The sequence below is a fragment of the Rhincodon typus genome, chromosome 28, assembly GCF_021869965.1.
Source record: "Rhincodon typus isolate 14 chromosome 28, sRhiTyp1.1, whole genome shotgun sequence".
NCBI lineage: Eukaryota > Metazoa > Chordata > Chondrichthyes > Orectolobiformes > Rhincodontidae > Rhincodon > Rhincodon typus.
The window spans coordinates 20,428,254-20,453,190 of record NC_063359.1 but is presented as its reverse complement, the minus strand read 5'-3'; the positions used below and the strand labels follow the sequence as shown (position 1 = coordinate 20,453,190).

At 39.5% G+C, this 24,937-nt stretch overlaps 1 protein-coding gene across 1 annotated transcript; it reads left to right on the top strand.

Annotated features, from left to right (window-relative positions):
• The first annotated feature begins 72 nt into the window (after positions 1–72).
• morn5 (MORN repeat containing 5) lies at positions 73–19,063 on the top strand. The gene is made up of 6 exons (XM_020510563.2): positions 73–178; positions 385–484; positions 12,179–12,326; positions 12,632–12,743; positions 13,157–13,288; positions 18,262–19,063. Exons 1-6 carry the CDS (start codon positions 160–162, stop codon positions 18,369–18,371), a joined length of 621 nt encoding a protein of 206 aa, XP_020366152.2. The 5' UTR covers positions 73–159; the 3' UTR covers positions 18,372–19,063.
• Positions 19,064–24,937: the final 5,874 nt, after the last annotated feature.

Here is a 24,937-nt window from a genome sequence, read left to right as displayed (position 1 = left end):
ACATCCAACGGGGACGAGGAACAGGACGCAGCGTCGCCCTAGGCCCAAACCGCCGGCAGAAGGTCACAGCACCACGCATGTGCCATACCTGCACAACCGAACGTGATCGTTGCGTTTAGCCGCGCCTACAACCCATGTGATTGGTCGGTACTGACAGGCATGTGCAATAACCTTGCAGGTAATTGGACAACCGGGTTGCCAATCAATGGCGGCCAGCAAGTTTGGTTAAACCATAACCGGGCTAACTTTTAAATGACAAATTTGTTTAAACTTCCACCTTTAGCTTTCACCATATTTATTTGTGCACATATTAAAATATTAATTGTTCTGAGCTGTGTAAAAAAGTTATCAGGAATTGATTTCCCATTTTGGTTTTTATTGAAGGGGATGGTCAGGTCAAAGGGCGTTGCCATGATGCTGCGTTGTACCCTGAAGCCATGGAGTACACAGGCAGTAGCTACATCGGAGACTATCACAATGGCAGGTATGGAAGGAGCCGACTGAAATGTCAGCTTCTCGATGATCAAGGTGACGCCATGGCTTTGCTTTAGTTTCCCCTGGGATGATGGGGGTGGGAAGAGATCCATCATTTGCAGTCAGCAGCCTGTTTCTTCAGCACAAATTTCACCGCAGACCGACCTACACCCGAAATAAACAGAGGAAGAGAAATTGGTGGAGAAATTGAGCAGGTATAGCAGTATCCGTGGAGAGAAAACAGACTTGAAGTTTCGAGTGCAGCGATCCTTGTTCAGAACCTGTGGAGAGAGAACAGAGTGGTCACTGGACTCGAAACATTTACTCTGTTTCTTTCTTCACCGACCTGCTGAATTTCCCCAGTCACTTTAAATTTTTGTTTCAGGTTTCCAGAATCCGTCGTTCTTTGTTTCATTTGTATTAAGAAGGTGAAGTGCTGGAGAAATTCAGCACGTCTGGCAGTATAAAAACCGAAAGAACTGCGATGCTGTAAATCAGGAACAAAAACAGAAGTTGCTGGAAAAGCTCAGCAGATCTGGCAGCATCTGTGAAGAAAAGATCAGAGTTAATATTTCCGTTCTGGTGACCATTCCTCAGAACCCAGGTCTGGCAGTATTTTTGGAGAGCAAAACAGAGTTAATGTTTCAAGCCCAGTATGTCATAAACTCATAAAGAAGTACAGCACAGAAACAGACCTTTTGGTTCAACTCAACTAGATATCCTCAATTAATCTAGTACCATTTGCCAGCATTTGGCCTATATCCCTCTAAACCCTTCCTATTCATTGTACCCGTCCAGATGCGTTTTAAATCTAATTGTACTAGTCTCCACCACTTCCTCTGGCAGCTCATTCCATACAGGTTCTTCCCACGCATGAGAAAGCTGCACCCTATATCTCTTTTAATTCTTTCCCCTCTCACCTTAAACCTTTGCTGTCTAGTTTTGTACTCCCCACCCTGGGGAAAAGACCTTGTCTATTTGCCCTATCCATACCCTTCATGATTTATAAGGTCACCCCTCAGCCTCCGCGCTCCAGGGAAAATAGCCCCAGCCTATTCAGCCTCACGCAATAGCTCCGGCCCTCCAACCCTGGCAACATCTTTGTAAATATTTTCTGAACCCTTTCAAGTATGTCTTCTTCAGAAGTTCTGAAACCAGATTAACACTTCAGCTGGAAAACAAAAACCTTCACCTGTTGTCTTTCCCGTCGAGTTGGATGCTCAGTGGCTTGCCCAGTCTTTCCAGGGTTTTCCATTTTTCTGGTGTCAATAAAAAAGCACTCTCACTTCTTGAGTCAGAAGGTTATCAAAAGGTCCATAATTCCTCTGCAGTGACTTGAACACAAAAATGCTAGTCTGACCCTCCAGTGCAGTGCCGGGATTGTGCCATTGTCACAATGTTTTTTAATGTTTTTAAATGAGACATTAGACTGAGACTACAACATCCTGTGACACTATTTATTCAAAGAGCAATTTGTTATGTTTCAGTTAGTATTGATCTCTTAATCAAAAACACCAAAATTGGTTTTTGGCCCTCACTATATTGCATGGGAGCTTATTATGTTTAACTTGGTTGCTGCATTTCCTGTTGTGCAATAGTTACTGTGATTTTTAAAAAGTAGTTCATCAGCTGTGTAGCATTTTGGGATTCCCAAATCAATAAAGGTGTTATATGAATGAAGTTTTTCATTCCACGCTTATTTTCAGTTTTTCTGTTCATTTTCATAATCTGATAGGTTCTTGATATTTTTTACATTCGTTGCATAACAAACAAACAAGTAGTTATGGTATATTTTTAGGAGGCTTCTGATAAGTTCCCGCTCAGGAAGTTAGTAAATAAAGTTAGAGTGCACAGGATTGGGGGAATATACTAGTATGAATTGAGAATTGGTTAATAGTCAAAAGCCAGACAGCAGGAATGAGTGGATAATTCTCAAGTTGGCAGCCTGTTACTGTTGGGTTACTGCTAGGATCAGTACTAGCTCCACTACTTTTCACAATCTACATAAATGATTAATAGGTGTGGTGTGTATTGTAATATTTCCAAATTTGCTGATGATGCCAAACTGGGTAGGAACATAAGTCATGAGGAGGGTGCAAGGAGTTTTCAAAAGAATTGACAAGCTAAGTGAATGGGCTGGAAGTTGGAATATAATGTAAATAAGTGTGAAGATATTCACTTTGGTTTAAAAAAAACACAAAGCAGAATATTTCTTAAATGGCGAGAGATCGGGAAAGCAGTTGTTTAAAGCGACCTGGTATGCCTGTCTATCAATCACAATAGCTGGCATTCAGATGCAGCAAGCAATCGAGAAGGCACGTGGCATGTTGGCATTCAATGTAAATGAAGATGCTTAAAGAGTCTGTATTCTCTAGAGTTTTGAAAAATGAGGGGTGATCTCATTGAAACTTACAAAATTCTTACAGGGCACAACAGGGTGAATAGAAATAGGATGTTTCCCCTAACTGGTGACTGTAGAATCAGGGAACATAGTCTCAAGATGGGAGGAGCAGGCCATTTAAGACTGAATGTGGTGACACTTTGTAATTCTTTAGCCCACAGAGCTGTAGAAGATCAATCATTCAGCAAGTCAAGACATAAATCAATAAGGTTCTTGAGACTAATGACATCAAGGGATTTGGAAACTGTGTGGAAAAGTAGCATTGAGGAGATGATTAGCCATGATCTAGAATGGTGGGATGGGCTCTTTAAGCTGATTGGCCTAAACCTATTCATATGGGCGGAATTTTCCCAGCCCTAAATGAGGTAGGCATTGTGAGTCAGTTTGGAAATATGGCAAATTTGGAAAAGTTAGTTTCTTGGTTGAGAAACCAGGTTTTGAATGGCAAGTCAAGAATCTCACTAGTGATCAGCAAGGGATACTGATGCAGTATGCATTTATACCTCATTAGCAGCTAATCTCAACTCATTGAAATGCAGTATTCTACTCTTCCTTGCTCTGGGTAGAAACTAGGAAGTGGTAACATCGACATGAAAATCACAGCACATTGCTGGTGCCTCCACGTTGTCCCTTGATCCTCTGTGGCTCCATCTTGGATTTCAGGATATATTACCTGCACGCCCTATTCATGGAGGTGGCATTGACATGCACCAACCAACCATATCGTCATGGACATTTCTGACTCACCTAGAATACACTTCTCCAAATCAGTGCTGCATTTCAGAGCACATTGGCAACTTTCATTTTAATGCAGCTATCAGGGCACTTTGAATGCTGGAACAAGTACCCATCTCAGGTATTGGACGAGGTGCACCTGAGGGCTTCCTACTTGGATGCTCACAGCATCTCTGCCTTGCCTTTTTGCACTTTACACTCTTGTTCAGAATTTAAAGGCTCACGGTACTTCTGTCTTACCTTGACGTACACTGCACACACAGGGTTTGGTACATTGTCATTGTTGTCAGCAGTAATTAATCAAAGGGATGCATGGACCATACTTCATCAATGTCATACCTACAGCACATCCAGAAGCTAACACGAAAAACACACTGAATGTACTTCAACCAAATGACCATGTGTCCAAATCTAAAGTAGTATTTGGTGACATCAAGGGGGACTGTCATCAGTCAAGGAACCCCATCACAGTCAATCAAAGGCAACATCTGTCCTCAGTCAGCTGAGTCAGCTGCTTGGAATAGTCTGTGTTGGGATTCCATCTCACTGCAGTCCATGGAGTGGGGCCACGACAATTCTGCAGGTCCAGTGTAACCAGTACAGCTATTCATGGTACATCAATTGTGGAGCTGCACAGAGATCAGTCAGGGGTTTGATCATTCATTATGGCTGCCTATCCAAGGTCGCAATGAGACCTGGAGATCAGCTCAGGAAGGTCAAGGGGACACCACTGTTGAGTCAGAAGCTAGGCAAGTCAATCGTTGGGATTGGAGGCGGCATGCTGGATGCTGAGGTGACAGTAATTGTGACGGGACAAACTCAACAACGTATAAAGTTGGGAGACAGTAGTGCACTGGAGGACCTGGGTACTGGGTGAGGGGGGGTCATTAATGATTACAAACAACCAGCCTGGCTTTGATGGGCATACAGTGCAGCAGCATGTTTGACACAACGAAGTTGTACGGCCAGTGCTCAAAGGTAATGTTGGGAGAAGAAATAGTTAATGAAAGAAATGGGTGGAAATAAGTGGTATGTCAGTACTGAAATGGGGAGTGCAAGGAAGAAAGAACCATGTCAGTTCAGGGGAGCCCCTTCATTACCCAGCGGAGTCTGTGACTCAGTCTGCCATCATGACCATGCCTTCCATCTTCATGCAAATCAGAAATGTGCAATGCAAATTGAAAATGGCTATGACCACACCATGAGTGGGCAGAGTAAGTAGCTTATCCTGATCCAAGCAATTGGGATCTACTTGTTATTGATGTGAGGCCTTTCAAGGGACAATTACATTAATCAGCACTTACACAGTACAGGTTGAAGACATCTGTAATCATAATACCCTGCATGTGAAATGCATGCAGTATTCAACATAGGTACAAGCAATCTTGATCATGTCATTGGTCATTGCATATTGATCATAGTCATCTTTGTGAAGCAGCAGTCAGCACAGGTGACTTTAATTGGGTCATAGTTTGCTAAGATAACCCAAGGCTGTACATGGGCACAGAATTGATTTCCTCTCACCTTATATTGTATGTATTCGCCAAAATGCTCTTATATGTAATTTTTAGCCGATGAGTGGGTTGGAGGGGGGGGATCCAGATTTCCTTATTCATACAGCACTTAAAATATCTACTTTTTTGCATGGCATGGCTAATGCTGCATTCATAGGAATAAGGTCCCTGTGCCAAATGTAGAGGTATTTCATGATCCCCTTTATCAGAGTCTTCATGACCCACTATATGAAGAATTATGCTAAACTGCCATTTGTGAGTGTTGAGAATGCTGACTGCTTACTTTACTAAGAATCTGTTCCATTTCTGATACTCCCCATGTAAGCTTATTGGAACTGTGACCAATGGATCCAGCCACAATCGGAGTTATGGTGCCTGTAGCCATAGTGCTGTGATGACACAGAGAAAAGTAGGAGGAACATATGCATCAACAAGCCAAAGACCAGCAGCAACTTCCAGTTGCAGCCAAACAGCTTCCACATGAAGGGGTTGCTGCTAGAGTTCCCCTCAGAAAGTGGAGGAGGACAGGAGGCCCAGAGTCTGTCATCATCAATGCTATTTCCTCCAGATGATTGAGACACATTGCCATTGAATACTGAACATGTCACAGAACTGTACCAACTGCTGGAATAAGACCTGTTACCTGAAGGGGGACGTGGCCATCCTATCCCAGTTTCCTTATGGTGACAGCTGTGCAAAACTTTTATGCTGGCGTTTAATCTGGCTGCTTCCAAGGATCCACTTGGGGACCTCAGAATTTTCAACCCATAAATATATCAGGGTTGTTTATATTGCAATTTGTGCCAGATTACACCACTTCATCTCATTCTCCTGCGACAGTGTCAGTGCTACAGCCCGGCAGAAGGCTTTGCCAACAAAGCTGGTTTCCCCCAGCCACAAGGACCTATAGATAGTACAGACATCACATTGAGAACACCGTGTAATTATGCAGCAGATTTCATCATCAGAACCGGGTTCCGTTCTATCAATGTACAATTCATCTGTGATCATTTTTACCACATCATAGAAATGTGTGCAAGATACTTTGTGAGCCGTCACAAATTCCATTTCCTTGAGAACTCTCACGTTTATGTTTGTTTCAAAGGGTGATACTTTCCAAGAGGTTACTGAGAGACAAGGGCTATCCTCTGGAACTATAGCTAATGAGCCTTTTACGCAACACCTGACTGAAGCTAAGTGTAGCCCATTCTTGGCCAGGGCCTCCGTTGATGAGGTTCACTGATGAGGCTCTCATGTTTGGATTATTCTGGATGAGGAGTACTGCAGTGTGGTGAAGACATAGACTACCATAAAATCTGAGCATGCTGTGCTCTGCACAACTGGAGCAGGCAAATAGGGGAATTGAAGGACGTTAAAGAGCTTACACAGCAATAGCAGTCTTATGAGGAGAAAAATTGTGCAACTGGAACATTACCATCAGCATAACAAAGCGTGGCAGTGTTAGGCACAACACTTAATTGAGACTCGGTTCCAAAAGATGTGAGCTGGGTGCCGTGATCATTCATTGACTGTGAATTTGTTTTTTTCTCAAAAGGCAAACAGCCCCTATTTAGTCCAGAAGCAATGCAACTTTTTTAAGACTTTTTTTCTTCACTTTTGGTGTTGTTCAATAAAACTGAAAATTTTCAACCATTTCAAGTCTTTCAGCATGTGATGGTCAAACATTAAACAATGAAAAGATGTTATGCTACATTGGGCATTAGGGAAAAATTAGCAATCCCTTAAAACAGTGTTCTAAGTTGGTATGGCACCAAGGCTGGGTAGACTCTATTGCTTCATTTTTCTAGCTACAGTTACAATCAGAGTCGATCATATGGTTCATGATGTAAAATGACAACATATTTATTAATGTGAACTTGAATTTGAATTAAAGTGTCACCTGCACTGCCTGTATACCCTCAGTAGGTTTTCTTTTTCATTCTCCTCCCAGTATATCCACTGTGAAGATCAACTCCTGCCTTGCAATGCTTAACCTCATACATGGTTGAACTTTAAATATGGTGCCAGCTCTGGAAAGCCCGGAATGCTCTGGTTGTGTTGAGTAATTATGTCATTGCAGAGTTAAAATAATGTGAGCATGGCACCATAGAGGCATGGTTCATAGCTATTGAGGTGTCATGCAGAAAATAACATGAGGAAAACATTAGCTAAAGTTCACACTAAGATGAAACTCCTAGAAATTAACCCTAAGCAATTTTTGGTAAAATTCAGCCCTGTAATTTCCTTACTCCATACTCACATAAATAATGTGACAAAGGTATTCTGCACTGATGGCAGATATTCCAATATCCTCTTACCAACTTCAATTCAGCAACATAATTTGTCAATTTTTTGATCTGTAAGTTGTGTCAATTAGTTTAGATAATTTCTTTTTTTTACTTCTTGGGAGGTGGGCATCACTGGCTAGACCATCATTTAATGCCCAGCCCTAGTTGCTGTTGAGAGGTGGTGGTGAGCTGCCTCTTGAACTACTGCTTTTCATTTGGTGTAGGTAGACCTACAATGCTGTTAGGGAGGGATCTCCAGGATTTTGATTCAGCAACACTGATATAATGGTGATATATTTCCGAGTCAGGATGGTGATGGCGGCTCAGTGGTTACCACTGCTGCCTCACAGTGCCAGGGACCCGGGTTCAATTCCACCCCTGGGCGACTGTCTGTGTGGAGTTTGCACATTCTCCCCGTGTCTGCGCGGGTTTCCTCTGGGTGCTCTGGTTTCCTCCCACACTCCAAAGATGTGCAGGCTAGGTGGATTGGCCATGCTAAATCGTCCATAGTGTCCAGGGATGTTTAGGCTGGGGGTGATGGGTCTGGATGGGATGCTCTGAGGGTCAGTGTGGACTTGTTGGGCCGAAGGGCCTGTTTCCACACTGTAGGGATTCTATGATCTATGATAAATTATTCAAAATGTTGCTATGTCAAAACTCTCTGTAATTTTACAAATGTAAAACTTAATTGCCCTAACCTATATAAGCATTCTCGTTAAAGTACTCACACCTGGTTAAAAAAAAATCCTCACACAGGATTTATTCACAGAGCAACCTTTTCTCTTGACATTGGAGCTGAAGTGAATTTATTTCTTTACTTTTTTTTTGTTCCTAAGAACTTTGTCATAATTATCTGTACTTAGCTACCTTTGTACCTAAGATGACATTGTAATATGGCAACTGTAAACTTTTCACTAGTCATTTGAGTACGTGACAATAAAGCTAATTCAATTCAATTCAATTTAATTCAATTCAAGTGTAAATTCATCAAGCAACTTGCTGTGTATAGTATTTATCTGATTTCTATTCCTGTATGAACGTAAGGCCTCTGCACAGTCACAACACCCCAGTCGAAAGCAAAAGGCTAGTCCTCCTGTGCATAATTCAATATATATGTAATTACAATATCACTTCTCCATCCACTAGTTTGAAGTAAATGGCCTAAAGCCTTTCCTAAACTGGTTAATGCCTTTGTGAAGTGTTGGATGGCATATGATTGTACTAAGTATTGATATGCAAGTAATCTTTTGACTAATACTTTCTAAACTTGTAAATGAATGCATAGTATGCTCATACTATTGCTGAAACATTGGCCCCAAATCAATGTTCTGCCAAGAATAATTTTACTTAAATTTAGAAGGTTTCATGGAACATATTCTGTAGACTTAAAACTCTGAACAATATAATTTTTAAAAAGAGAATTAAATTGAGTTGTCTTGAATCACTGTTTTCAAAGAGTAACTGAACTGTTGCTCAGCCCACTACAACAAATAAGAGATCATCTCACAGCTGAGAATGAGTTCAAAGGCTGAATCTTACCTTTTCTTTGGCTGAGGCTGAGTTGCCTCGGGTCTTTTTGGAGGGTACGTCGATGCGAGACCTAATGAGTTCTTTCACTGTATTTTACCAAACTGTCTCATTAATTATCCACCATGTTTACTGGCACCATTCATGTCCAATTTCCACCTCAGCCTACGGCATGGTGTTTCCAGAACAACTCACCACTCAGCAGATACCTGCTTAAAGACTGGCATCCTTTGCACCTGTGCCATCTTTGAAAGCCCTTGGTACAGCAAGACAAGCACTGTCAGTCTGAAACTGCCTTGCATGGTTCCTGATAGTTGTCCCGACATGGCAGATAGGGAATACAGCACTGCACTTTGTGGGCAGGGTCCTGGAAGGTCCTGATGAATGGGGTGGTGCTGATGCAGGATTTCCTCCTCCCTCAGGACCACACACTAGAACGTGCCAGCCTTCTCCAAGGTTGCTAAATTAGTTTAACTGACTTGAGGAATGCCCAGCACTACAGGAAGATCAATGTCTTTCTCCACTCTGCAGAGTAAATGTCACCATCTACTCTCAGAATACCTCACGCTCACTCTATCGTTGCTACAGTGTCCACTTCCAACCAATGCTCATGCTGTACCACTCTTACTAATTTCTGGCCATCTTCCTTCACTCAATCTCTCTCAAGAACCTCAACCACTAGCTCTGCATGCCCTCTGCACTGCCAAATCACTCGCTTGGGATATCTCCCCACCTGCACCACAGTAATAACACTGGCGCTCACTTCCATCTCCATTAATATCTGTGTCTGCCTCATTCCATAATGAAAACAGAATAGGACAGAAAGACTCAAGATGTGTGGTGTGCTGCCCATTATTCGGCTCCTCATCCAGCATGAGGAGAAGTTCCTGACTCTGTCTGCCTTGAACAGGGAAAGCTGCCCTTGACATGCTGTGCTGGGCACCCCTGAACTTAGGCTGCCCCATTTGACTTGACTGAGGCCTGCTAATAACTGTGACAAGCTTCCTGACTTTGTGTTTGCGCCAAATGACACAGCAAGACAGCAGTAATATCAGCCTGGTATCTCTGGTGAGAGGGTGAAATGCAAAAAGGCAAGGCAATGCAAGTTAGGGATGCTGTGATTATCCATGTCGGTTCAGAGTGAGAAAACGCTATTACATAGAGTGAACCAGACATGTACCATGAGGCTTCTTAGAGGTTGAAGGAAGTTGGATGCCAATATCTGTGGACATGTGAAGCATGTGTCCTGTACCTGTGAAGAATGGCCTGGTGTTCCGTTTCTAATGTCAAGGTCGTTTGGAGCAATCAACAAGCTAAATTGGCTAGGATCTCACTCTGGTTTTTTTTGTCAAGTTTTCCTAACATTAAGCTTCTTTGGTAAGTTTGGTAAGATAGAAAGGTGAATATTAACTTGGTAAGTTGAGCTGTTACCAAGGCATATAAAAGCAATAATCACTACAGGCAACTCACTGCTGCCAAGTGAGAATCTCACCACTTGTTAAAAGCATAATGGATAATGCAAGTTATTCCCACCATCAAAATGGGCTTCACTGCACTTGCTGCCAAGTTCTTCCACACATGTTGCCATAACCCATGTTGCTTAGACCCCTATAAGATTACATCTCCAGCATAAAGCATTTGAGAAAATAAATTGAAAGATCTGCGGATGCTGCAAATCAGGAACAAAAACAGAAGTTACTGGAAAAGCTCAGCAGGTCTGGCAGCATCTGTGAAGAAAAAATCAGAGTTAATGTTTCGGGTCCAGTGACCCTTCCTCCAAACTGGGGAAGGGTCACCGAACCTGAAACGTTAACTCTGATTTTTTTTTCTTCACATATAGCATTTTAGGTTCACATTAAATCATAAACCGCAAACATAAATCAATTTATATAGTCACTTAGAGTTTGGTACAGACCTGAACACATCCACAATGTTTTTATGAATATTTCTTCACATTTTCAAATTAATTGTTGCAATTGAAGTTTGTGTCTTGTTTGATGATGCTGGCACTCTTCAACAATTAAGGTCACACAAATTAAAAATGATTGATGCAGTACCAATTTTCTACCAATAGGGGCCTGAAATTCCTACTAATGAAAACCTGGAAAGAATGCTTGTTTTTGGCCAAGGTTAATGGTTAACAAAGTTGCAACGTGTGGAGCTTTGAAGTGTGATTTTTCAGATTACAGTTTTGTTGGCAGTTTGTTAATCACCAAGAGTAACAAATGTATTTTTATGTTTTGATAAAGAATGTCATTAGCTTTATTTAAAAGTTCTCTTCGTAAATTACTATTTCTCAATTGCACCAAAGACATCTACTGATGAATGCTACTAAGCCTGCACCAAACTTTCATCGCTGTATAAAATTAGGGACATTAACAAACCTTGTGTCATGCTTGTGTGCCTTTCAACCCTTTTTCTCTTTTTACTATGTTTATGATTTGGCAAATATCGGAAACACCAAACGATTATTTGAACCCGTGGCTGGCCTTTCTTGGTTGATCCAAAACCTGCTTTTCTATAGAATCTCACAGGCCCTTCTTCCTGAGGAATAGACTCAATTGTCTGTGGAATCAATTTCCAATTTTCTTCAAAGAGTTTCCTGGCAACTGACCACAACTATACAAACAGAAAGTATTGTGAATGCTGGGAATGTAGTATAAGAAGAGAAAGTAATAAAAATATTCAGGTCAAGGCAGTATTTAACATTTCAGCTCAATGTCCTCTCATCAGAACTGTGAAATGTTAGAGATGTAATAGATTTTAAGTAAATGAAGGGGGAGGAGTGATTAAATGGACTAAGGGGAAGATCTATGTTAGGGTGGATGTCAGAGAGATTAAATGATAAAAGTGTCAGTAGTGCATGGCCAAAATGAGTGATAACAGGATAAATCTTTTTTGTTTACATATTTCATTATCACTTCTATTGACAATTGATTCAATTTGAAAGATCTAAGACAAATCATATTACACTAGAAGGATACTCTATTATCCTGTCTAATTCATTATTGCTACAACAATGGATAGCCAACCAATAATTATGCAACTTTCCAAAGAAGTCATATTACACGCAGAACAATAACTCTGTTTTCGTCTCCACAGATTCTGCCAGATCTGCGAGTTTCTCCAGCACTTTCAGTTTTTCTTTCAGATCTCCAGCCTCTGTGGTGTTTTGCTTTTGCTGTAACGATGCAACCTTTCTTTTTTCTGCATCCTATTTTTATCTCCATTTTTCTCAGGATGGAGGGCAAAGGGGTGTATACCCTGCCAACAGAAACAAGATATGAGGGAGGAATGAAAGATGGCATGTTTCATGGCTACGGAACCCTTTACTTTCCAAATGGAGGCAAATATGTCGCCACCTGGGACAGAGGTGCCGTAATACAGGTTTGACTTGAATATTTTTGAACATTACCAGAATTTTGCTATTTGTTAGGAGTGACAATCATAAATTGATTTACAAATATTTTAATATTTATTACTCATAAAAATAGCATCTTTGCACATTAAGTACGTTTACATGCCATCACTCTTTCTGAAAGCTGTGGTGTCATGCTTATAACCTGTAGTTGAGTCAATACAATGTGGAGCTGGAGGAACACAGCAGGTCAGGCAGCATCAGAGGAGCAGGAAAGTTGATGTTTCGGGTTTACACCCTTGATACTTCTTGATTAACTTCACTTGCCCCTTAGGGTAACTATATATTTGCAGATGGATTGGAATATGAAGGAGACGACTGGATGTATTGTGATCACTATGACAGACGCTTTTACACTGAAATATGTCATGGATTGAAACCAGCAGGTGTGTTATCAGAGTCTTTGGATTTTTCACAAAGAAAAGAGTAAATAATAAGTATGTTTGTGGATAAGATGTTACTATATAAGAGTTTAGTTCTTGATGTATGACCAGAATTACTGGTATTCTATATTACATGATATAGCTTTTATCTTTTCAGTGCATCGTGTCATTTCACAGTCAGGATTTTCAAGGACATTCAGAATGTCAACTCAAATAAAAACTGTTGTAGGGTTAATTTAGCTTGGGAAATAAATTAAAATCCACTCAAGCTTTGCTGCCATATTTTATAGTGTACCAGTGTAAAATTTAAGTGCACTAATGCTGAATCCACTGGTGTACACCCATATCCTATACATAAGATTTGCGTATTAAGTGGATGTTGTTGTAAACTTTTGATATTTCTGCATTTGGCTAAGGTCGATCTCAACTCACAAATCTGGATCCACCTAGGACAATTCCAGAAGGACATTATGATTGTGGTGATGGCTTTTATAATCCATTAACCAGAGTAATCACCGGTTATGATGGTGAATTTCTTCGTAATGCTGGTACGTTTGTTAAGTTTCACCAGTGTACTCTGAAGATTTGAATTATGAACTGGTAGTTTTATCCTTTTCACAGTGAAATTCAAGTTACCTTTAATTTTTAATATTTGTTAACACCGGAATTTAAATCCCTTAATCCTCCATAATTCTGTTTTTCTCTCTCTGTCTGCAGATGCTGCCTGCCTGAGCTGAGTATTTTCAGAATTTTCTGTTTTCATTTCTAATTTCCAGTGTCTCCTTTTCTTTTGTGCTAATCTTTAATCTATTATTTGACAGGCATCAGTCATGTAACTCCCCATGCTATTTCTTTGTTTCTTCACTCAGAGAGTGGTGAGCCTGTGGAATTCTCTGCCACAGCAAACTGTTTAGGTCAAAACATTGAATGTTTTCAAGTAGGACATACGTATAATTCTTAGAGCTAAAGGGATAAAAGGGTATTTGACCAAAGCAGAAACAGTGTACCATGTTGGAAGATCAACCATTAGTATATTGAATGGCAGAGCAGACTGAAAGGGCTGAACGGTCTACACCTGTTCCTATTTTCTATGTTTCAATGCACAGGCGCCTCTATGTCTCCATGTTTCTTGCAGTAATAATTAACTTTGAACAATGTGCCAGAATACTTCAAGTTTGGTGCCATTTTGGCTGTTTGACATGAAATAATGCTGAAGTATATTGAAAATGTTAAAGTTTATGTAATAATCCTCTGAATTAAAATAATTTCATTTGTCTAATGAATGCCATTGTTTATGTGGAGAATTTAAAAAAACTTACTGTGAGTTCAGTTGGAATTAACAATCTATGTACTTCAAGAATGAATACTTTTTGGAAATAATAAAATGCATGTTTTTTCTGCTGTGATATTTCTGACTGTTCATGAACAGAAGTATCTGCTGCTGCTTCATAAACAATTCTGCTTTATCTGCACAAAAATTGATTTCATGTATATCAAACTGCCTTGAGTTTATTCTCAAATTATAAAAGTCAAACCGATTATGACGGGTGTGTTACAAAAGATATATGCCAACAGCCTTCCTTCAAGAGAAAAAACAACAATTGGGAAGCAGTTGGTATCCAATATGCAGAGGAACTGGGTTCCCTTGAGATAGATAGTGTGGGCCAGAAGGCCAGGGCTGTAGAGGAAGAGTAAATGAACAGCTGCAGACGGGAGGAACTGAGGAAGAAGGCTGGGATAAAAGGGACATATCAAGAGCTACTTTTGTGTAGACATTGCAGGAAGGGACAGGAAACACCAAGGCTTCTGGCCAGGACTTGAAGCTAGCAAAAGCAGATGGTAGGAAACATTCAGGAAGCTGTATACTCGACTCCAAAGACCAGACAGGTTAGCAAAAAGTGCTGCTGTCTCTCTCTTAGGTCTGGGAGTGGTTTTAAAGGATGCACAGGTTCCTCGGCCTTTAACCCACGTGCTTGAAAGTTCTCTGTAGAGACTGATGTTTTGTTCGCTGATAAACAGGGTGTAAAACAGTCCCTCCTTTGGCAGTCCTATGTTTAATTTGTTCTTGACAAGGAAAGAGTGGAGTTTTCTGACATTTAGCAACCTCATCAAAATAGAGGTTTTTTTTACATTTATTTCAAATGTAGGATATTAATTCAAGAATGAGTCTACCTTTAAGTACAAGTGAAAGTCTGAGGAATATTCCCAATCTAAGTTTTACGGCTAATAGAAATACATGTTCTGGAATAAACATATTAACACAGAATTTTCTGAAAAAGTATGATGACATGTGAATGATGTGTTCTATTAGGAATGTGCAAATTGGCTGGGGACTTGTAATGAGGGAGGGATGTAAATTGCAAAATGTGACAAATAGCTAGACAATTTGCCTTGCTGTGTATTTAATTTCAAGAATCATCATCTTGCTTTTAAACTCCATGTAGGCTTCATGGATCTGTTGCATTTGTACTTTAAAATTGCAATGGAAAATGAAGGTTACTAATTATTAGCATAAGTACCTTTTTCACAACCTGATGATTGTTTGCCAGCCAATCAACTTCTAATGCTCAGAAAATGAACTATATGAAATGTGGAATCTCATTCCTTCAATTAGTGAACTGTTCTTTTTTTCGTTTTGCTTTTGTTTTCTATCCCTTAATCCAAGTTTTGTTCGCCTGTCTTACTTTCTTTGAGAATGATTTATCATGAACTCATTCACTTTGATTCGCCATCCTTTTCAGATTATCCTGTTTACCTCTCAATCTTAAATCCCATTGGTTAAAGAAATACACTGTTGATTCCATCTTTTATTGTTCAAAATGTCCTATAGCCCGTGACATACAGTTATCAGCTTGTATGTACTTCCAACAACCTGACAAACAAATCTGAATGTGTAGGAACAAGTCTAGCTAATAGGGATTGTTGTGAGAAGCTTCATTCTGGAAAATTCTGGGTCATTATCCACAAATAAATTCATAGTACCTGTAAATTCTTGTTAAAATACTGGAAGTTCCTAAAAGCTTTATGTGGCAAATAGACTAGCACTCAAAAGCCATTCTGAGTGTTTGACATCATTTAGAGGAGTTTGTATGCCAAAATGTCGAAGGTAATCCCAGACTTCAAGGAGTAAGTAATGTGTTCCTTAAACGTTTTTCACTTGATCTTTTATCTCTACATTGCTGTTGCTCACAATGTATTTTCTGAATGAGCAGATGATAACCATAAGACTATAAGTTATAGGAGCAGAATTAGGCCATTCGGCCCATCGAGTCTTCTCCGCCATTCAATCATCGCTGATATGTTTCACAACCTCGCTCTCCGGCCTTGACCCCATAACTCTTGATCCCCTTACTAATCAAGAACCTATTTATTGAAGATAGCAAGAACTTCAGCTGCTGGAATCAGAGACAACACAGTGTGGAGCTGGAGGAACATGGCAGGTAGGCAGCATCAGAGGACTTTCCTACTCCTCTGATGTTGCCTGACATGTTGTGTTCCTCAAGAATGTATTTATCTCTGTCTTAAGTAGACCCAATGACTTGCCCTCCACGGCCCTCTGTAGCAATCAGTTCCACAGATTCACCACCCTCTGACTGAAGAAATTCATGGTTTCTGCTAATGCCATCATGTTAAATGGTAATAATAGGCACCATTCAGATGCAATCAACTGTATAATATAAGTTTTCCACTTATTTCCCTATGAAACTCTAAGTACAAATCCGTGTTCAGACAAAGTTTAGTGGTCTAAAATTATGAAACTCAAACTGTGAAACTTCATATTATAGACTGAAGTAAATTGCTCAAAGTACCAGGCCACCTTAGCAGCATACTTTTTTTTGTTCCAGGAAAGATCCATTTTTGTAAGGGTCTAGTTTTTGATCTTCATTATGTCTCTGTGCTTTAACATTGTTTGTTTTTTGCACCAGATACTTGTTTTCTCTAAATGAATCAAGTGATAACAACTACATCTGAGCACATAAATTACAAATTGGAGGGGAGTCCAGGATTGATTTTTGAGAAAATTCAGATGTCATGGTGCAAGAGTAGAAATTCAGACCTGCTAGCAAAAGTTGTATCATAATCTAATACATAGCACCAAACACTGAAAACATATTATATTTTGCAGTAGATATGAATCACTGTTTTACCATACTGATAATATTAGAGAGAAGGTAGATATAAATGTAAAGGGGCAATGCCATTTTACACTCCTAACTATTTCAGCACTAAAACTAAGTAAAAACTAAAACTAAATCATTAAAATTAGAAAGTAAACCTTTAAATTCTAATATTGGCATATAGTACGATAATGTTTTCTGCCACTTGTTAAATCATAAGATGATTTGAACAGAATGTTACATTGGAAAGTAAAAGCCTGTTTTATGCTAATCCTACTTCTTAACAGTGTATTAGGAGAAGAACAATATGTTATGAACTATGTGCTTTGTAATATTAAATTTTATTACTTTAACGAGGAAATCATACAAAATGATTATATTCAAAGTCTTGCTATATCAGAGCATATATATTTGACACATTACCCAAATGATTGAAAAATAAATTAAAATATTGAATGTTGTATTCCTTTACAAAAATAAAACAGGAGAACTGAAATTCTGCCAATGATCAAATATCAGCCAAATAACAATTTCCAGTTGATTATAGAGTTGTGTTATGTTGAAAGGAGAAAATGTAGCTGCAGTCTCAAAGAATAAATTATATAAAAGGTGAGAATATGCAGGCAATTGTATTTAAGCTTTAATTACCAAATGCAAACAATTGCAGTTAAGCTAAATGGTAATTATAGTTAGCTGGTAGCTGGTACGAATGAAACCACAAGGATTAATTGTGCTTTAAAAAGTGATAAAATCTGTTTCTTGAGTTTGACCCAGTGTCACAGGACGAGGGAGAATAAGAGAAAGTAGTTAGTTTCCAAGCAGCTGGCAGGAATCAGCCTGGGCATCTGGGATTTAATTTGGTGGCCACACAGCCAGGTAGAGTGTGAAAAGGCTAGTCAAGTGGCTGTTAAGGCCATCGTCACCAATTATGAACAATCAGGGAAGGATTTAAGCCTTGTTCATGACAATAGGCTAGTTCATCTTGTTTCATGGGTTACCACTGAAGAGGTTGCAGCTGCACTGATTCAAATTAGCCATAAAATCCACTGCAATTATCCTACAGGGTTCTGTTGAAGCTGGAATATGTTTATCATCCACTATTATAAGACAGAACATGGCCACCCTGAGCAGAATAGTGTATCCAACAAAAAGTGCAAGTTAGCAGATGTAATTGATGTAACAAGGAGGCGGTGGTCTGACATGATGCCCATCATAAGTCATAAAATAACAAAGAGTGCATTATTGGAACCTTCCCTGATTGAACATGCAAAAAATACAAATGTTTGGGTCTGAGCGATTGAGTCAATTTAAATGTAATTGCAGCTTGCTGCAGTCTGAACTTTACTGGCAAAGTTCCATTTTCATCTGACAAATTACAAGGAAATGTCTGTCTGTACTTTCAGATGATGATGAGCATGAATGGATAGTCCGGACCTGTCGGAAGGGTTGGGATCAGATAACGGGATACAGGCCTGAACTGCACCAGCAACAGCTACCCAGATACCCTTCATGATTGGGGTTGAACATATGGTACCCATGATAATGCCTCACTGTATCCTCATTCCTTTGGTGTTATACAACAAAAACTAAAGATGTTGCTTAATTTAAGTGCTTCTCACACGCTATCTTTTATTTTAAAATGATAAATTCATTCAACAATTAGCTTTATAAAAGTATGTTTCATTTCATTGGAGACTCTAATAAAATATTAACTGCAGTCTTTCGTGAGTATTTATGTTTATCATAAATTTCATAAAATTTCAATTTAACATTTTTTCTGTTCTGATAACTATTAAACACAGTTTTGATTTGATATATTCAAGAAGTAAATTGAACAGTGTTTATGCTGATATGTATATAGGTGCACTTGATATTTGTTATATAAATCTGTTCTGCTAAAGTTGTAGTTGATCCCCAATCTGGTTAGCCTAAAATAGATTATCACTACTGTACTGATTTACAGGATTACCAACTTAAGCCAAATTCAAACCCCAGTTGAGATCCTCTGAGATTCATGATTATTGACTGTAACTTTGGTTTGCATTATTTTCTTTGAATGCTGTTAATGTTTTCCTGGCAATACTTGAGGATAGCCACTCCATTTTATATATATGATTGTGAGGTGGAAATATTGTGCTTCAGGGGTCACATACGCCTACACAACTGTGCACCAGTAAAAAGTAATTAAATGCAATTGTGGTGGAATTGAAATGACATATTACTTTGTAAAAATGAACGTTATAACCTCTATATAAAGTGGATAAATTTATATTTTGCTATACTTGCTCAACTAATTAATTAATCAATTTTAACTAACATAACACCTTTGACAAATCAAAACTGATAATCTTTCACGACTGTTTATTGGGTACATGAGCCTTTTCTCGGTCATGTGTTCCAACAAAACGTTATCAAACTACTTGTCCAAGAAACATAATAACTCGTATTACATCCTTTGTCAGTCCCGAATTTAGTAGATGAGTGCAGTTGTACTAAATTATTTATATTATAAACCTGTTACTGCTTTATGTCTGTAACAAAATTGGAAGGACATTCATAAGTTGATTCTGAGGGCAGGAAGTTAATTCTAGTTCATTTCAATTTGGAAATAAAAATATTAAATGTTTCTAATGCACTAGTGTCAGTGCATGAATATAGTATCTCATTCTGTGGTTGGGGAGGAGGTGAAAATCAGCCACATCCTATGTTGTACTGGCCAACAGTGTATGGAGCTGTAGCAGAGGAGCTGATCCCAGAGGATCATGCATAGGGACTGACAGTAGAACAGTGCAATCTCGTGTACCAGGATGAGCAGAATTGTTCCTCTTGGACCTGAGAAAATGAAAGGGAAAAATATTCAACTGCTTTAAAGACTACTGATTGGGCTATTTCATGCCAAAGGGCACGGAGTGCAACAAGTGTGGTGCTGGCCTTCCCACTGATCTGCCCACACGATATTGGGATCTGAGAATAAGCCTGGAAGCCCCACTTAATTTTTTAAAAGTGTTGGCCAATCATTTTATTTTTCAGTGTGAATGACAATAGACAATATGCCTCTGTGAGCTGGAATAGCAGTTCTGGAATACAACTGGCCACAGGGCCTTTGAGCTATGGCAGGCAGTTGCAGAAAGGAAGAAACTTCACCAAGTTTCTTGCTAACCATTGACCACTTCTGGAAAACCTGTGTGTTTTCATAATGTGTAACCACAGTACTTGGAAAAGTACGAGGTCTACCACAGCTGCAGTCTAATCATTATGCAGACTAACACATGGAGAATGTCCAAAAAAGCAAGGTGTCAGAAGCGGACATTATTTTAAACTTCTAGTTTCGATCCACAGTAATTAATGACTTGGAATTTCAGTATCTTTTCCTGCTCCCCATAAGAATGAAACTTCATACACTAGAAAGGGCTTCTAGTAAAAAATTTAGTGCTGTGAGACAAATGCGAACATTTAGGGACTACATAACAAGTTTCATTCACAAGTTGTGTCTCAAAAATACAGAGAAAAGTTATTGATCTAAGACAGTTACACTCCTGAAACTCTTCATGGTTTGGTGTAAAAGAAAACATTTTCAGAGAGATGAGTCATTGTAAATCTGACAATAAAGCAGTTTTCATTAGGACCAATAACATTTATCAAAATGGTGGTAAGGAACATACAGTTCAGTGCAATACTGTACCAATTTAAATTACCTCCTCAAATAATTTTATGAACAAGACTGTGTTGTTAGAGGATTTATGATGTTAGTAATTGTACATTGTGTAAACAAAACAAAGGGTACTGTTTGTTCCAATGGTGAAATTGCTTCCTGTAATAGAGTAGAGCTTTAAATCACAGTCCCAGCAATGAGTTCGTCAGGTTTGAAGTCTCTTAATTCCTTTATATTCTGAAGAGTAGAAGAAGAATAAGTTCTATACAGGCTCTTTTTAAGTACTCTGAGGCTATGTCAATCACGTTGATGATTTGGATCTGAATAATCTTAGCGCAAGCTCTCCTAAGGTTTCTAAGTCCAGTTGCCTTTGTATAGTTCATACACTGCATGGCGTTAAATTCTCAGCCCGACATGTGTAGAGCATTTTTCCCTTCAATTACACAAAGCATAAGAAGATTACCATTATTCAGTTGTAGCAGTCTGATGCCAAATCTGCAATCAGCCAGACCAATTCCATTCATATAAAGAGGTGTGGGTTTTAATGAAACCGTTAGTGACTGCAAATAAATATAAAATGCTGGAAATATACAAATTAGCCAAAGAAGTGGGCGTGAAGTGAAGGCAATGGAAGAAAATCATGTATTGAACAGGTGTATGGTGACAAAGCTGAATTGTTTCTTATGAAAAATATAGTTCAGGGTCAGCGAGTAGAAAGGCAGAGGATATCTTCATACATTGCAAGGGTAAGATGGTAAGAAGGAGTGGGGTCAAAGGAAGGGAGAAGAGGATTTTCAAGTATTTATCTAATGATACAAGAGCGGGAATAGCAGCAAAAGTAACATTACAACAGGAAATAAGAGTAATACACGCTCCAGACCAAGAAAAGAATATAGAAGTTATAAAAAAAAAAAAAAAAACTTTCAAACCTGAAGCAGGAGCAATAAAAATAATGACATTAACTTCTGTCTTCAAATTCAGAGTGGTTACCCAGCAAGTGAAACTCACTGCTTCCCTGGGCCTCCATGTTGATGGTCATTCCCCAGCATCTAATGGCACATTCCATGGGCATTAAAGAGACAAATTTAGTGAGGTGAAAGTGACTGAAGGAGCTGTAAAGGTTTAATGTTTTAACAAAGATCTGAAGCTCGGGTTGCGATTGGAGTTGTTGGTTGGTTCGCCGAGCTGACTGGTTTTCATGCAAATGTTTTGTCTCCCTTCTAGGTGACATCGTCAGTGCTGTGTAACCTCTGCTGAAGTGCTGTTGTTCTGTCCCGCTCTGAATTTATATTCGTCTTCAGTGGCCAGGTAAATGAACAAATTAATGGAATGCCATGGGTTCACCCATTCGGAGCTTACAGCAGAAGCTGTTATGCAAAGACTGGAATGCACAGCCCTCCCCCAGATCCAGCGTAGACTATGGGTTAGATATTGGACGATACCGTCATGATCATTAAACTAGCAAAGTTAGAAGAAACACACCACCTTATTAACAGCATACTCAGCGGGACCAAGTTCAGTAGGAACGACAAGGACAACAATCAACTCCTGTTTCTGGACATAATGGTGGAATAAACAAACGACAGTGAATTCCTTACCAGCGTGTACAGAAAGACTACACACACAGACCAAATCCAGAATTACAAACAGAGCTGTTTAAATGAGTGATAGCTCACTGCAACACCCAGAGTTGCGCAAAAACGAACAGGAACACGTAAACAGAGTCTGTGCAAACAATGGTTATCCTAACAGCTTCGTCCACCGATGCCTGGCAAACAAACAATACCAAGAAGACACTGTACGCCCCAACACACAGGCCGCCCTACCTATATTAGAAACACATCAGAACTGACTACAAGATTCCTACGATCTCTTGGAATAAGGATAGCATAGAAACCAACAGCCACACTTTGCCACATACTCTCAAAGACTAAAGACCCCAAACCCACAATGAGCAGGACAAATGCAACATACAAAATACCACGCAGCAACTACGAGAAACACTACATAGGACAGGCAGGCAGGAAACTCACCACCAGTATACATGAACGTCAACTCGCAGCAAAACGGCACAACCTTGTTTCAATACACTCTGACATAGAAGGACATCAATTTAACTGGGACAAAGTTACAGTGCCAGGACAAGCAAGTCAAAGACAAGCATGAGAATTCCTGGAGGCCTAGTTTTCAACCACCAGTGCAATTAACAAACATGTTGAAATAGACCCAATCTACAAGACTGCCCACCAAGACAAACCACAGCATGTAAATTCAGAGCTGGACAGAACAACAGCACTTCAGTGGAGGCTACACAGCACTGACGATGTCACCTGGAAGGGAGATAAAATGTTTGCATGAAAACCAGTCAGCTCGGTGAACCAACCAATAACTTCGAGCTGTAATGGTGGCTCAGGAACAGGACAGGTGGTGAGATGTGCTGACTGAGTGAGTCGGAAATGCAGAGGGCAGAAATGTCATTTAGAGTGGTAATAAAAACAAAGGTAAATAAAATAGACAAATCTCTAGGATCTGATGTAATGCCCAAAGGTGGAAAGGAACATGCATGTGGAGAGATTAATCCCAACTTTCCAAAATCCTCTAGATTCAGGCAAATTTAAAATGTCACTTTATTATTTAAAACAGGGAGGGAGAGACCAAGAAAATACAAAGTTTAATGTCAGTTGTGGGAAATTTACTGGAAATCAATTTAAGAGCAAAATGACTGAGCATTTGCAGAAGTATGGGTTGATCAAAGAGTGTGTATTTGTGAAGGATAGGTCGTATCTGACCAATGTAGTTGAATATTTTGTGTTTACTGACAGAGTAGACAGAGGAGTCTTCATGGGTATCTTCTTTATGGACTTCACAAAATCATTTGAGGAAGTTACACACAGCTACTATTTTAAATAGCATTTGTTAGATAGCAAAATGTGCTATGGAGTTTCATAAGACATTATTAGTAAAACTTCCAGTGCATGGAACTGGAGGTAACTTGTGGCTAGTAATTGGTTTGAAAATAAGGCAAAGAGATGTGACAATTGTGTTCCACCACTTACGAGGCACAAATCAGGAGTATGAGAATACTCAAGAGATAGCAAGAACTGCCAATGCTGGAGTCAGAGATAAGAGAGTGTGGAGCTGGAGGAACATTGGACAAGTGCAACTCCAACAACTCAAGAAACTTGACACCATCCAATACAATGCAGCCTACTCGACTGGCACCACATCCACAAGCATCCACTCCCTCCACCACCAACATTAGGTAGCAGCAGTGCGTACCATCTACAAAATGCACTGCAGAAAGTTGCGCAGGATCTTTAGATAGAAATAGTCTTGGTTTGGAAGGTGCTATCTCGAAGGACAAGGGCAGCAGATACATGGAAACACCAACACCTGCAAGTCCCTTCCAAGCCACTCACCATCCTGACTTGGAATTTTTTGGCATTCCTTAACTGTCGTTGGGTCAACATCCTGGAATTTCATCCCTAATGGCATTGTGGGTCTACCTACACCACATGAACTGCAGCAGTTCAAGAAGGCAGCTCACCAACACCTCCTCAATAGCAACTAGGAATGGATAATAAATGCTGGCCAGTCAGCAATGGCCACGTCCAGGAGAATAAAAAAAAATTACCATGGCATTATCATTGCATCATACACAAATACAGAAGAAATCTACTTTATAATCCATACATTTTTCTCCTCTTCTTTGTATATTACTCACTGCAATGTTTGTAGTTAAACGAATTGCATATTTTTTACCCAGCTCTGGATGTGCTTTTTATACCAAGGTTTTTTTTTTCAGGTTGCTCCTGAGCCTGTGACACCACTAAGCAGCCAAGCACTAAAGGTGCACAATATCTTTTACTGAAGTTGTGAAATCTGTCTTGTAATATCACTTAACTGAATTTCACAGCACTGAAACCACCAATTACAGAGAATCTTTCATAAAGCAGTTCTGTTTTTTAAAAAAAAATGCATAAAATGCATATAGCCTTTTGTTTGATTCTTTTTCATGCAGTTACCAACAGTGATTGTGCTATTGTGACTGTACCTTTATCTACACAGTTACTCACATCACCATCATTGGAGCGCTACGTGTTAGTGGCCCTGCTGACATCATCAACATTTTTCTTGTTTTCCTTGTTGGTAGGAGTTTACAGAACGAGCGCATGGTGCAAAACTTCACAATTACTCAGCTAAATCGATAATCAAAAGGACTCCAATTCAGTGTCCAACGTACATTAATAATGTGTGGATTTATCGGGTTTTCCTATGTGATAAATTTTCCCCACCTCAACCTCCCCAGTCAGATTCCAAGCACAGATTAAACTGTCTTCTATAAGCATGAGCAATTAAGCAGAGAAACAATCACTCTGGGTCTGGACTGACCCAATACATCTTCAATTTATTCACAGAGATTAATA

What these genes read in the sequence shown, in the direction of transcription:
- morn5 (XM_020510563.2), top strand. An exon ending in TCATGGATTGAAACCAGCAG is followed by an intron (nt 12,744 to 13,156) that starts GTGTGTTATCAG and finishes CATTTGGCTAAG; the next exon opens with GTCGATCTCAACTCACAAAT. An exon ending in TGAATTTCTTCGTAATGCTG is followed by an intron (nt 13,289 to 18,261) that starts GTACGTTTGTTA and finishes CTGTACTTTCAG; the next exon opens with ATGATGATGAGCATGAATGG.